The 13,470-nt window shown below is 46.3% G+C and overlaps 1 protein-coding gene across 5 annotated transcripts in view; it reads right to left on the bottom strand.

Annotated features, from left to right (window-relative positions):
• ARHGEF12 (Rho guanine nucleotide exchange factor 12) overlaps positions 1-13,470 on the bottom strand; it is an 88,245-nt gene that overhangs the window by 15,420 nt on the left and 59,355 nt on the right. For 4 of the 5 annotated variants that reach the window (XM_077306789.1, XM_077306790.1, XM_077306786.1 and 1 more), the window contains 17 exons: positions 13,025-13,130; positions 12,196-12,333; positions 11,504-11,536; positions 10,382-10,496; positions 9,967-10,069; positions 9,457-9,666; positions 9,050-9,182; positions 8,647-8,682; positions 7,886-8,040; positions 7,461-7,607; positions 6,464-6,549; positions 5,087-5,212; positions 4,097-4,211; positions 2,805-2,905; positions 2,558-2,635; positions 1,492-1,567; positions 743-910 (listed from right to left, as the gene is read on the bottom strand). In XM_077306789.1, coding sequence (XP_077162904.1) covers positions 743-910; positions 1,492-1,567; positions 2,558-2,635; positions 2,805-2,905; positions 4,097-4,211; positions 5,087-5,212; positions 6,464-6,549; positions 7,461-7,607; positions 7,886-8,040; positions 8,647-8,682; positions 9,050-9,182; positions 9,457-9,666; positions 9,967-10,069; positions 10,382-10,496; positions 11,504-11,536; positions 12,196-12,333; positions 13,025-13,130 — 1,926 coding nt within the window. The remainder of the gene's footprint in view (positions 1-742; positions 911-1,491; positions 1,568-2,557; positions 2,636-2,804; positions 2,906-4,096; positions 4,212-5,086; positions 5,213-6,463; positions 6,550-7,460; positions 7,608-7,885; positions 8,041-8,646; positions 8,683-9,049; positions 9,183-9,456; positions 9,667-9,966; positions 10,070-10,381; positions 10,497-11,503; positions 11,537-12,195; positions 12,334-13,024; positions 13,131-13,470) is intronic. The other variant, XM_077306787.1, reaches the window with a different exon arrangement.

The raw sequence follows: 13,470 nt of genomic DNA, 5'->3' as shown, positions 1-13,470 counted from the left end.
CCTGCCTGTTTACCCCTCCAGTCTCTGGATCTAAATATGCACAGATGGGGTCACAGTGAAATCAGACATACTGATTAGCGCTTAATACGGCCAGTGAATTTTGCATCAAAACAGTCTGTGATTTTGATCCTAGAAATGATGCAATTATAGCAGGTGGTAGCAGGAGAAGTTCTAGTATGCTGTTCACTCTCCTGCCATGGCCATCGACAGCATAAGAAAACAGAAAAGGAAGCCATCACCTTTATAGCAGTGCTCTTGGCTTCATGGAATATTTGGCAACATTTGACTGTGATCTTGTCCCTAGTTACATTCAGACTGCTCAATCTTTGAAGGCTGCTTGACCACAGAAAAGAGGGACTCTTTCAAAAACACTCTTTCTGCCCAGCCTTGCCTCTGGCTCCTGCTGCCATCCCCATGTCGGCTTTCTAGAAGAAAGAAAATGACCTTCTGGAAAGCTCGGCAATCATCTCCTGCCACACATGTGTCTCTTTATCCACCAGGTAAAAACCAAGCACACACACAAAGAATGGGATTCACAATTTAAACATAGCAGTAGAAGAAAGCAAGAGCCCAGTAGCATCTGAGACACTAACAAAGGTTGTGGCAAGGAATGAGCATCCATGAGTCACGTCTTCCAGGTGCTACTGGAGTCTTGCTCTTTCCTACTGCTACAGAAAGACCTGTCTGGATCTTAAACGGATCAGATGCTCTGTAGCCAGCTTGACCCTTCAAGGGCACCAACCTGTGGCCACCTGGCGAACCAACACAGTGTTTAGTTTGATGACAGGGCTGAAAGTATGCTTGCTGTCGGCTGTGGAGGCCAGGATCTTGCTGTGACATCTCAGCACCAATCTATCATCCTGCTTCTGCAACAGCACCAGGATATCTTCCAAGAGGAGTGTGTAGAGATCTGCAGCAGGCAATTAGGGGGGGGGAAAGATCAGGACTGGGCTGCAGCCCACTACCCACTGCATCAAGAAGGCTGCATCCTACACCAAGGCAGCAATCTGCACTGCACTCTCTCAGCAAGGCATACAAATCGTTCACCTCTGAGCTACATATGGGACTTAAATCATTTCACAAATCACAGCTGTGTCCTTGCACAGTCTTAATGATCTTCTGGCACATTTCAGGGAGGACAAAAATAGCTCAATCAGCTTCAAGAAAATGACACACGTTACTGTGCCTAGAACAAAGTTTTCAGTCCTGTGGCACCTCTACAGCCAACAAAGATTAATTCTGAGCATAAGCTTTTGTGTGCATGCACACTACCCCAGATGGCCATGTGTGCACACACAAAAGTTTATACCCCAGTTATATCTCATGGGTCTTAAAGGTGCCACTAGGTTCAAACTTTGTGCAGCTGCTTCAGGCCAAGACGGCGACCCACCTGACTATTATTGTGCCTAGCATGGGAAGCAGCTGAACCTTCTCATCTGTCATTGCTGCTGCAACCCCCCCCCCCCACCACAGCCTGTGAGTACAACTCACCAATGGTCTTGTCGCGATTCACCTTCCAAGTCAGAGGACCTTCATGAATCATCTTCTTCTTGGTCAGATCCAAATTCTGCCAGGATGATACAGAGAAGAGAGATTTATTCCAAGGAGATTTACCAATGCAAACTCATGGGATCTATAGCAGAGACATTCCAGAGGATGGCCGTCAGCATTCATTAATCCAGCAGCACCTGAGAGATCAACAAGAGGTTCAGGGTATAAGCTTCTAAGAATTAAACTTCCTTTCATCAGATGAAGGGAGCTTTGACTCACAGAAACTTATATCCTAAAAACCTTGTTGGTCTCTCAGGTGGATTCGAATCTAGATTTTCTACTGCAGACCAACATAGCTATCCTCAAAAACAGTCAACATTCATGTTTGCATAATCAGATTATTATTACATTTCTAGACCACCTCTCTTCTACAGGGCTTGAGGCCATTTACAACATATTTTATGTTTTAGGCCTGGTGGAAGAGAACTGCCATAAAGCCCCCCAGCCCCAAATCAGGAACGAGAATTTTTTAAAATATCAAAGGACTTGTGATCCCATAAGGGGTGGCATTCAAAAAACACGATGCATCTATGATTCTATGCATAGGCGTTTCAATGGAGAATTATGATTTAAAAAATTGTGAGCATTGGGAGATCTTTAAAAAAAGGAGAAAGGGGACTGGTTGCCTGGATTGATTGACAGGTGAAAGTGAGACGCATATAAGGTGTTTCTTCTGCCTCTCTTCTGCCATTTCCAGCAACAGATGTGGAGAGTAAGACACGTGAAAAGAAGACAGACAAAGGCGAGACAGCAAAAAGGTGAGGAGGGGCTGGGAGGCGTGATAACATTTAGTGCTTTGCCATTCAGCTGACGTGACGCTATTTTTGCTGATGTGCGGAAATTGCCCCAGAATTGCTCCATTCAGATAAAAGATGTGCAGCATTGTGGTAAATGGGAAAGGGATGGTTAATTTTTTTAAAAAAAAAAGATCTACAGAAGTTGATGCTTTAAAAATAGCCTTTAGATTCAAGCTCGATGGGGTTCCTCGGATGGCTCCTTCACTCACCCTGAACTCATCCAGCATGGGGCCCTCCAGCTGCTTCAAGTAGGACAAATCCAGCCGGCGCTGATAGTCTTCCAAATGCTGCAGATGGAGCACAAGAGAGCCAATCACATTTCCCAAGGCCTACTGGCTGCTGTCAAGCATCAGTTCTGGGAAGCATTCCTTCAGAAGCAAGGCTCCACGTAATGCACCTCAGCCCTTTTCTCTGCTGCTGTTGCGCACCACTACCGGTCCTCTTGCCTCCCCTTACCTGCTTGTTCTCTGCCTCTTTGACAGCTTGGTTGACATAGTTGAGGATTTGCCGGCAATGATCTGCTGCTTTCTTAACTTTTTCCTTCTCCTCGGGTTGCTCTGAAATGAGAGAAAGATCATTTCATGTGGGATTCAGTTTTAAATAATTTTAAAACTTATTTAACCACAGCTTGGCATCATGGTTAAACATGGCAGGTTCCTCACTCCTCCACATGTAGCCAACTGAGTGACCTTGAGTCAGGCACAGTCCTAGAATCATAGGATCACAGAGTTGGAAGGGACTTCCTAGGTCATCTAGTCCAACCCCCTGCACTATGCAGGACACTCAGATCCCTATCGCTCATCTACTGTAACCTTCCACCCCCTTGAGCCTTCACAGAATCAGCCTCTCCGTCAGATGGCTCTCCAGCCTCTGTTTAAAAATCTCCAAAGATGGAGAACCCACCACCTCCCGAGGAAGCCTGTTCCACTGAGAAACTGCTCTGATAGTGCTGTTCTCACAAAGCAGTCTTACTGGACACTCTCAGCCCCACCTGCCTCAGAGGGTGCCTGTTGTGGAGAGAGGAAGAGAAGGCAATTGCAATTTGGCACTGCAATTTGGATAGTAAAAAGTGGAGTACAAAAAAAAAAAAGCTTTTCTTATCTGTACATTCTATTTCTGTATGTATTTTACATTGCTGTAATTCACCCAGAAATAGGGTAGACCAGGGGTAGTCTGGCAGGGCAAATGCTGGCAGGGGCTCATGGGAATTGTAGTCCATGGACATCTGGAGGACCACAGGTTGACCACCCCTGGGGTAGACAACAGGCATAATACACAGTAATAATAAATAACTGCGGACCCCAAAGCAGAAGGGCCCCCATGTCCCAATGGAAGTCTCTCTGCACTGAAGCAAAGCTTGGCTGTTGGCCAAACAGGACCCAAACTGCTCCAACTTTCATTTAAGATGAAATAACATTGTGACCCATCAGTAACAACAAACTGGACATTTTTATGTTTGGTTAGGCTTAGGCTGCTCATTAGCACAAGCTGTGAACAATAAGGATCCATCAAGTTTTGAGAACTAACTTAAGAGCTGTACTTCTAACTAAAATTTAACCGAGCTGTCTTTGTGCCCGTGCACGTTTCCCAAGACTGTAGAAAAACTAAAAGGCAGCAGCAGAGACAAAGCTAAACACCCTCAAAATGTCTGAGGGGGAGGATCTTTTTTTTTATACTCATCAGGATGCTTTCAGATTCAGCTTAACAGGCTAATTTCCCATGAAGCCACAGAAAACGCTCCCTGGTACCTGAGTACTTGGCAATATTATCCAGCAGCAGTGGGTACTTGGTCAGCCTTTGCATCTCGGTGGGAATTATATCTTTCAGCTGCAGTCGGCGACACAGTGGATTGCTCTCTGCATCCTAAATTTAAACAGCATAATAACTGCATTTGTCATTTTTATTAAGGCCGTAATTACCTGAATGTGTTCCATCTATTCATCATATAAATGTCTCGGCAATTCACATTTCTGGCAATTAAGCGCAAGTCAAGGAGCACCGGCATTTATCAGACAGACAACACAGTTCTATTGTAGTGGGCCATTACATCAAGGAAAGGCTCATCAGAAGAACAGGTGGGGGCTTCCTTCCCTCTTTACTTCGTGGGGATGCACTACCATCAGCCAATCAATCTCAGTCACTGACTCAAGCGGAGACATCTTCATCCCTTGCATCATGGAGAAAAGGCATGACGATGATGGTTTCGGAACACTGTTGGTTCTCACACGGTGAGGGACCCTAGACAGTCGCTACAGGGGTTTTTCCACCATGAAGGAAGGGCGGGCCAAGCCTGGCATTTTTCCTCTTTGCCTGGAGTGGCATCCCTCCTTGAGTTCACTAGTTACTCCAGTCACAGAACACAGCTATAAAGGCTTCTCTTCAAGTCCTGCTTTAGAGAGTCAGAACACCACGTTTTTCCTGACCGGGCTGCTCGAGCCCACAATGAGGGGCTTTGATAGCCCCCTGGGGCTGACCATGAACCACAGCAACTAGGGGAGCCCACACAGGTAGCTTGTTGAGGTTACCCTGGAAGAAGGTTTACCTCTCAGTGCACGGCAGGAGGTCCAGATCAGCTCTCAGTTGGCCTAGACTACAATATGGTGCATTTCCCATAATGCTCAGGATTCAGACGCTCTGCTCAGAAGTATCAGTCAAAGACACTTTGTCCTCATCTGCAATTTTATTGTTTTTCCAGCACCCATCCTTAGCAAACAGTTCTAATAGCCGATGGGACTTACCTGTACAAAAGTCTGGAAGCGGGAGTCTTTCTTCTGCCGTGACTTGATTACCTCCAGAGCAAAGGGCTGGTTGCTGCAGAAGGTGGCGGTGGCTTGCTTCAATTTCTCCTCCCCTGCTCCACTGAACTGAGACAAGAATCCCAGGAAACCAAATGTCAAAGTGGCGTGTGCAAGGAATATTAAAGAGCAACATCAGCACCAGCATGTATTCATGCGGCTCTGCCGTTTGGAAGCAACGACAGACCCACAACAGGGTTGACTAATACATCAGGTGAGATAGCCTCACTTGGCCCTTACCACCACTGTTCAATTCTGTTTAGTCATGTTGGTAAGAAATTTAAGACCAGGGATTCACATAAGTGTGCTAAATTCTGGATCCTCCTAATGAAGACCCCTAAAGACTTCTGTGAACATCCTAAATGTAACATATCATCAGGACCAACTTATGCTCCATAGAAAAGGGCACAGGCCATTTTTTCAGTGGAATTACAGTATGCTTAGAACAGATGTAGCTTCCTGAACACTACCATTAGTACATCCCCATTATGCAGCATTCATAATTATGAAGTCTTGTTGAAGGACTGGAGTCTGAGCATCTTTCTAAAAAGAGTTCACTTGGTGTCGTATCTCTCATCTTTAGACACCAGCCAAGAGATCTCTTTGCTTGGGTTTTTTAATTAAAAGGTTTCATCTTTTTATATGTTTAATGGTCTGCTCCTAGCTCAAGGACTGTTTAATCAATATAATTTTAGACTGTTCTTTTGTGTCTACCGTTGTGCCCTGAACTGCTTTTATTGGGCGCTTGTATTGGTATTGTTTTATTGATTTGGATTATTTTATGTTTGTATTGGTGTTGGTTGTCAGGTGCCTCAAGGAAGCCTGAAGAAGTGGCATACAAATCTTCAATAAAAGACAAAAAGGGTGTCACATACATCAAATGTGAGCAAAGCCTTAAAGTGCCCAAATCAATTATATCACCCTGTTCTCCCCATCACATCCAAACTCTCCCTTAACGTCCCTGACAACTTGGATAAAAAAGCCCTCCCCCCTTTACAAGTCACCTTCAAGGTAAATTACTCATTTGTTGTCGTCGTTGTTTTAAAAAGCATCCAGCTACACAAATACTTCAATCTGAAATGAAACACCTACACCACGCTGACCTCCCTTCATCTTCTCCACTTCTGACTCCCCCTGCTTAATGTCATTCTTTTAGAAATGAACATTTTCAGATAATATGTTCTCAGACAAGACAAATTGGCAAGGCTGAACTGTGGCTCCTATTGGCTGCTTCAGTCCCAATCTCCCCTCCCCTTTAGAAAAATTTCAGAAGGAAATGGGGGAGGGGGTGGAGGCAATGGTAAACAAAATTTGGTTTACCCAAGTTAGCAAGTCCTCTCCGATTTGATCAATGACGGATGTCTCATTCCTTTTCCGCACCGCTTTCATCTGCTCATTCAACCCGGCTGAACAGCAAAGCAAAGAAAGAGGGAGAGAAAGTCAGCAGCAAGGTCGGATGGAGGGTCAGTGCCCCAATGTATCTGATGATCCCTAAGACACCTGGGCTTCTTTAGAGCCAAAACTGCCCATGTCCAATGTCTACCTCAGAATTCACCCTTACTGGGTACACAGAAAAGCCCCAACATGAGATTAATAAAAAAGTTTAATTCATCCCCCCAGGGCATGCCAGAAGAAGCTATGATCCTGCCCCCCACCCCATCTAATCCCCAAGGAATCAAAATACACAGTCCTGAATTCTGAAAATTCCCATTTATATTAAATAAACATTTTGCAAAACTGGCCCACTTTATTCTTAAAGCACAACTCACATATTAGTGTGTCGATTCAAAAAGAATAAGAGGCAGCTGCCTCTGATAGACAGAAGACAAATATTCTACATAACTTGACCGCCTGCTTGACAGAGGTATCTAGAGGGGCACATTATGCTCTCACTGTACGCTGTTTTCATTGTTAGCAATCACAGGGAAGTTCTGAGTACAGGTCTGGAAATCTGTGCAGAACCAGTGAATTTATAGGTCTAAGAACAGCTATCCTTCGCAGTGAACCTATTTCAGACAGATTCAAGTGGGTGGACGTGCTGGTCTGAAGTAACACAACAAAATCTGAGTCTGTGACACTCTGTGCATGCACACGAAAGCTCCTGCCTTGAATAAATCTTTGTTGGTCTTAAAGGTGCTACTGATTGTGTTTCAGACAGCCGTTGCCTTCAGACGGCTGTCTGCGGAGCGGCCCAAAAACGTCCTTTGCCTTGGGGTTGGTTTGACTTTAGTGCAATAGCACCAGATGCTGCTTCATCCTGTCAACACCCCTTTAAATTAGCAGAGAGGAAAACGACGCCAGATGGCGTCACGCTCACCATGGAGCTGAAGGATGTCCTCCAGATTCGAAAATATATTCTTCAGGTCCGAGGGAGGCAAGATTCCTTCGCGGAACACACGCTGGTAGAAGACCTGATCGAGAACCTTCAGCGTTCGGACGTGAGCGCGCTCAGTGTAAAACAGTTCTGGAGGCAAAAGGGCACAGGACAGCTGTTAACGCTTTTGTCTAAAAAATCTAAAAGCACGGGAATAGGCATGTGCAATTCGGCTCAGATAATCAGAAAAGTACCCAAATCAATGTTGTTGATTTTGGGGGCCAAATATGGTCCAAATTGACCTTCCCCTGTAGTTAAACCACCCGATATCCAGCCTTGGCCAAATAGCCAAACATGATAAGGGCACCATTCGGGCATGTGGGCCATTTAAAGTGTAACGGGACCAACATTTTCCTTTCCCAGCTTACCATTAATTACTTCCTGGCGTTTAATCTCATAGGGTTTCAGGCTGAGCAACACCTCCCGGCTCACCAGCTGCTGCCAATTGGGCAGGTCTGTCTCCAGGTCAATGTCAAACAGCTCATCTTCACTCTGGATGTCTGCAGCGCCCACACTCTCCATCCTAAAAGGGGGGGAACCATCTTTACATGGAGGAAGAGGTCTTCAGGGAAGGCTGAAGAAGTAAGCAGTCTGGCCACAAGACAGAAGGGGGATTTCATCTACGAAGCCTGCTTTATGGTCCGGAATGCATATTGGTGCATGGCTTTTCCAGGGAACCTTTACTGTCACCAGGTAAGTGCAACCTTGTTTTCACCTTGTAAATATCTGGTGAGCATGAATAAGTGGCTTATCTAAGGTAAGCCAGCAAAAGGAGGCAGGGACCTCTGCTATCAGTGACAACATCTAGCTGTAAGGGGAAAAGGAAACCACAGTTTCCCAATTCATCCAGTTTTAAGCCGGGTTGATGCTGTCATCAGCACTACGCACTCATAGATCAACAAAAATGGGATGTAAACAACCCGAGAATGGTTTGCCCTTCACTGTTCTTTGGTAATAAAGCATAACTTTGCATTAATGTAAGAGGATTTGTGGCCCTCTGTCTGGAGGGTACAGGACATCTCAGCTAACCGCCCAGAGGAAGATTTGAGACTGGTGACTAATCCAAGCAAGCCTGTCATCAACTATTTTAGACAGCAATATCTTTAGGGACAGTCATACTTGCACTCACTTGCGGAAAGACTTCGGAGTTCCCAAATCGGCTAACCTAAAAGAGACACAAGGTCATTATTAGACACAACTTGTGTGCCACAGTCCAAAATAAAGTGCTGGGCATAGGCTAGATGTCCCCGTTTTCTATTAAAACAGCAGAGAGGCATCCATGGCCCGTGGGCGAGAAGACGTCTGTGACGGCCATTACATTTCCAAGCTTCTAGGCCAGGGGTAGTCAAACTGCAGCCCTCCAGATGTCCATGGACTACAATTCCCAGGAGCCCCTGCCAGCAAATGCTGGCAGGGGCTCCTGGGAATTGTAGTCCATGGACATCTGGAGGGCCACAGTTTGACTACTCCTGTTCTAGGCTTTACTGACTGCTCCCACCCAAGATTAGTCAATGATGCTTTGAGAGAAGCACCTGTCAAATTCGCCTTCTTCTTCCTGCAAATGGTCCAGGGGAGGAGACGGGAAATCGAAGATGGTGTTCGGCGTACGAGGTGTACCGTCCAGGGAATCACTGCAGGACGGAGGATCGCCAACTGGCTTCGATCCTAAAAAATAAAGGGGGAGGGGGAGATTAAAGCAGTGTTTCTCAGATGTCAAAAGTCACCCCCGTTGTCTAAACTGACTGTATTTCCCACCATGCCCCTCTGGGCCACCACTTGAGACTGTGGCAATTGGGACTTGCAACCCCAAGAGATATCCAGGGTCACACGGAGAAACATCAGTGATGGTTTAACTTTTTGTCTTCACCATCCATGCTGTACTTGCGAGCAATCACTTCCCAACTGCAGTGTATTTTTAACATGCCGAGCATCTTTTTACCTGTTTCGCTGTCCTTGCTTCCTTCCTGGGAGGTGAAAGTCCCAGCAGCTAGTGGGGACATGGGGTTAGCAGGGGGGTAGGCTGCATCCCCACCTTCACTGGACCCGCTCTGGCGCATCTTTCCAGAATCCGGTGGCTCTGGGCTGACCGAAGAAGGCGTGGCTAAGTGCTTTGGGTGGCGCTGCTTTTGCAATTCCATGGCTCTGCCGACTGAAGAGATGGGGAGAAATCAGCTTTGTTGCTCTAATTTGAATAATGCACAGGGACCTTGAAAATCCGGGCCAGAATAACTTCACTTTTTAGTGTAAAAAAAAAAAAAAGACATCTTTCAAACAAGGTCTAGCAAACAGAAGAGAGCTTGTTTTTCGCACGTACCATGATGATCAGGAACGGAGGAAGAATTTGAGGGGCAACATTTATCAGGGAAGATGGGGGGTAGCGACATTTTTTTCTTTTGGGGAAACACAGAACGCCAACTAGAAAAGGACCAGTTCTCTCCACTTGACATACTTGCATAGCTGTCATGGCGGCTTGGTCTTCTGGGGGGTCCCAGGATATTGGGGAAGACTCTCCTCTTCTTTTCGTCTCCTTCCTTCTCCTTCTTAATACTTTGCTTATGGTTGAAAAGAAACAGAAGAGAAGGGATGTGAGGGCGTGTCTTCCCTATGCAGTCCTACAAATCATGCTTTCATTAACCTCTCAAAAGTCGCAAGGGCAGGGGTAGTCAAACTGCGGCCCTCCACATGTCCATGGACTACAATTCCCAGGAGCCCCTGCCAGCATTCGCTGGCAGGGGCCCCTGGGAATTGTAGTCCATGGACATGTGGAGGGCCGCAGTTTGACTATCCCTGCGCAAGGGTCTTACAATTCTGTGGGTTGGCCAGCTCTCAGCAGCTTAGGCCAGTATTCCTGGCATCACCAATACCTTGATCTTTGGCAGGAACCCTATCCGCCCACGCTTGTGATCCAGATTCCGGGGCTCCTTGACTCTCACACCAAGGTGCTTCATGTAGGCAAGGACAACATACTGCACGGCTGAACTGTGGGAAAGATGAAACAGAGCAACATTTAAAGGGCACAGGCATTACTAGTGATGGAGGGAGGGGGAAATGGCGGCTCAGCAAAAATTGATCCCCGCCCCCTTTATTCAAATTATTTCTCTGATTCAGGGATGGCAATTTAGACACTGACAAGGCACAAAAAGGCTCAGTAAGAGAGCTCTCAAAGGTTATGCAGTCTCCTCAGTGATGTAGGTTTCCTGGAGAAATTCGAGACTTTTATCTCCTGAGAACTTTAAGCTATAGTTCCTGATGCTCCGAATATAGTGCAACCTGCCTCAACACATTTCTTTACTTATTTTTTAGCAAATAAAATGTAAAGAGTCTCAAATTAATTTGGTGTTTCTATGGAGAAGTATCTGTGAGCAGTGACTCACAAAACCCCTCCCCTGTCACAAAGTCTTAAGGTGCTGCTTGACGCTGCTCTTGACGCTCTTTTCTACTGCTACAGACTAACACGGTGACGCATTCTGATCTCTCTCTATGGAGAAATAAAGCATTAGAAAGTTGCCTGCCTTGTATCTCCGATTCCCTTATTTTTAAGATGTCGACTAGCAACTGGAAACGCAGAGAATGCCTAAGCAGTGATGTAAGAAGCTGTATTTGTTCAAACTCTAGTTGAGCTGGAGGTCCACAGCCCACAGGAAGAACCAAAGCAGTTTTAAAATTACAGGAAGAGAGGGGTACATTTCTCTGTTGTTTACATGCTTTACACATTACTGGCCTCAGGCTCAATCCCTTGCATCTCGAGTTAGGAGGATAACAGGTGGCAGGATTGGCGGAAACTGCAGCTTGAATCCCTGGAGAGTCACTGTGACTCAGTGTAAAGGACACAGAGCTGACTGTATGAGCATTGCGTAACATCAATAGTCAGATCATGTTTGCAAACATAGCCGGTAGAGGGCACCCTCAACCTGCTCAGCACACACCAGCTCTGGAAACCTTAGCAGAAGTGTGGTCAATGTACCACAAAAACCTTGTTCTCTCACCTTTTCTCTTCTTCAACTGGCTGGGATGACATCCTAAAACAGAAGGAAAGAAGAAGACTCAGCAAATTAGGTGCCATCACAACCACTGTGTGCTTTTATGGCTCTTGAAGTGGCATCTGACAAAAGATGGATGGCTCCTGTCAGGCCCACCTGTTACAGGATGGAGCTCTCTCTTTAGTCGGAGCAGTCTCCTCCTCCTTTTAGGCTCACAACAACCCTGCAAAGTAGGTTAAGCCTCCCAATTCAAACTCTAATCTGGTGTGATTCCTGGCAGCCAGCTGGGTGACCTTGGGCTAGTCAACAGTTCTCTTAGAGTTGTTCTCACAGAGCAGATCCCTTAGAGCTCTCTCAGCCCCACCTATCCCACAGGGAGCCTGTGGTGGGGAGAGGAAGGGAACGGTGCTTGATAGCCACTTTGGGACTCCTTCAGGAAGTGAAAAGTGGAGCTTCTTCTTCTAATGGTCAATCAGCCTTGCCAGGCAGAAGCCCTAAATTCACTGTTGATATTTCTGCTGAGCAGCATGTATTCATGGACAGTATCCTCTGTCTCTGTTGCTGGATGGAGGTTTGGCCTACAGAGGCAGTTTCCTGCAGTCTTGTCACAACCGAATACAGTAGACCGAGTTCCTCCAGCTGCTGCCCTTGCCTAGAGGAGAAAGTGCAACCGTGTCCACCACATTCATCATACTCACAACACTTCTTCAATTTTGGTAAGAATCTGCTCGGCACATGTCCGCTCCCTCTCCAGCATGGCTCGGTCACGAAAGCGTTCTGCGTCCAGCCTGGTCAACTCCCCTTCCGCCAGAGTCAGTCCCATGCTGCGTTTCTGTCTGAATACAGAGAAGGGAGCAGTGGCAGAGGGAGGGCAAAGAGGACCAAAGTCACTCTTGCATCGCTCAAGGAAGTCAAGGGGTGCTTTACGAGCAAGCACTTCTACCCATCTTGCTGCCAAACAGCTTCCAGCACCTTGTGAGTCTTGTTGCAGAAAGCACCCATTAACAGCCATTCCAAACTAGATGGTACAAACTCCACAAAGTCCAGTTTGGAGAGCCCGAGTGGTGTCCAATTTAAGGAGAAGGGCCATGGCCCTGTGCCCATGCCAATCAGGCTGGTTAGTCACCAGCAAGCTCTGTCCCAGGTTATCAAGTCACAAAGAAATGCATAACCACACGACAAGACTACATGGAGCCCTTGGGTGACTGTCCAGTAAAGAGAATATATTGACAAATGAGGAAGGTAAAAATCTTCAGCCAATCAGGTTGAAGCCAGAAATCCAGAAAGTGCTTTCAACCTATTTGCTTCCCGACTGATTTAGAGGGCAAACAGAACTGTTCTTCTGGGTCTGCTTTTTAAAGGGAGGGCTGAAGCAACACAAGAGAGAGACCACGCTGTCGACCACACAGCCCTGGAAGTCAAGGAGATCCTGTTACCGTGGTGGACATGCATATATTATCCCATACCTGCCACATAGTCAGGGAGCAAACAGAAAGCCAAGTGACCACTCGAAGAACGAACCCTTACCTAAAATCTTCAAGGTGCCTCTGGATCTCAGGAAAGACTTTCTCTTGCATAGTATAAATATAATGGCGATGTAGGTCTTCGGGAATTAATTCTAATCTTCTTTTCTCTGCAGGTTAAAGAGAAGAAAGAGACCAGTAGGCCAAAACCCAAAAGCAACAATCAGCCTCAGTGATGTAGTTGTGGCCACTGCATCACATCCTGCAGCATGGAATGATTACATTTATTTTAGTAAAAGAATATGCAGAACTGCCTTTCCTAGGGGGCTCCTGACAGACTTAAGAATGCCAGAGTTCACTCCCACATCAGTGGCTGCATGATTTAGCATCCCACAGCCTGGCTTGCATTATGCATTGTCCCCTAGCCTCCCTAACTGAATATTCATGCTATGACCCCAACTGCTGTTGTGTAGGCAAGGGGCCTACACAGGGCCTTTCAGCAGAGGAGTC

This window comes from Paroedura picta, chromosome 12, assembly GCF_049243985.1.
Source record: "Paroedura picta isolate Pp20150507F chromosome 12, Ppicta_v3.0, whole genome shotgun sequence".
NCBI classification, from domain to species: Eukaryota; Metazoa; Chordata; class Lepidosauria; order Squamata; family Gekkonidae; genus Paroedura; species Paroedura picta.
The sequence above is the reverse complement of the archived record's forward strand: the minus strand, read 5'-3'. Positions and strand labels throughout refer to the sequence as shown.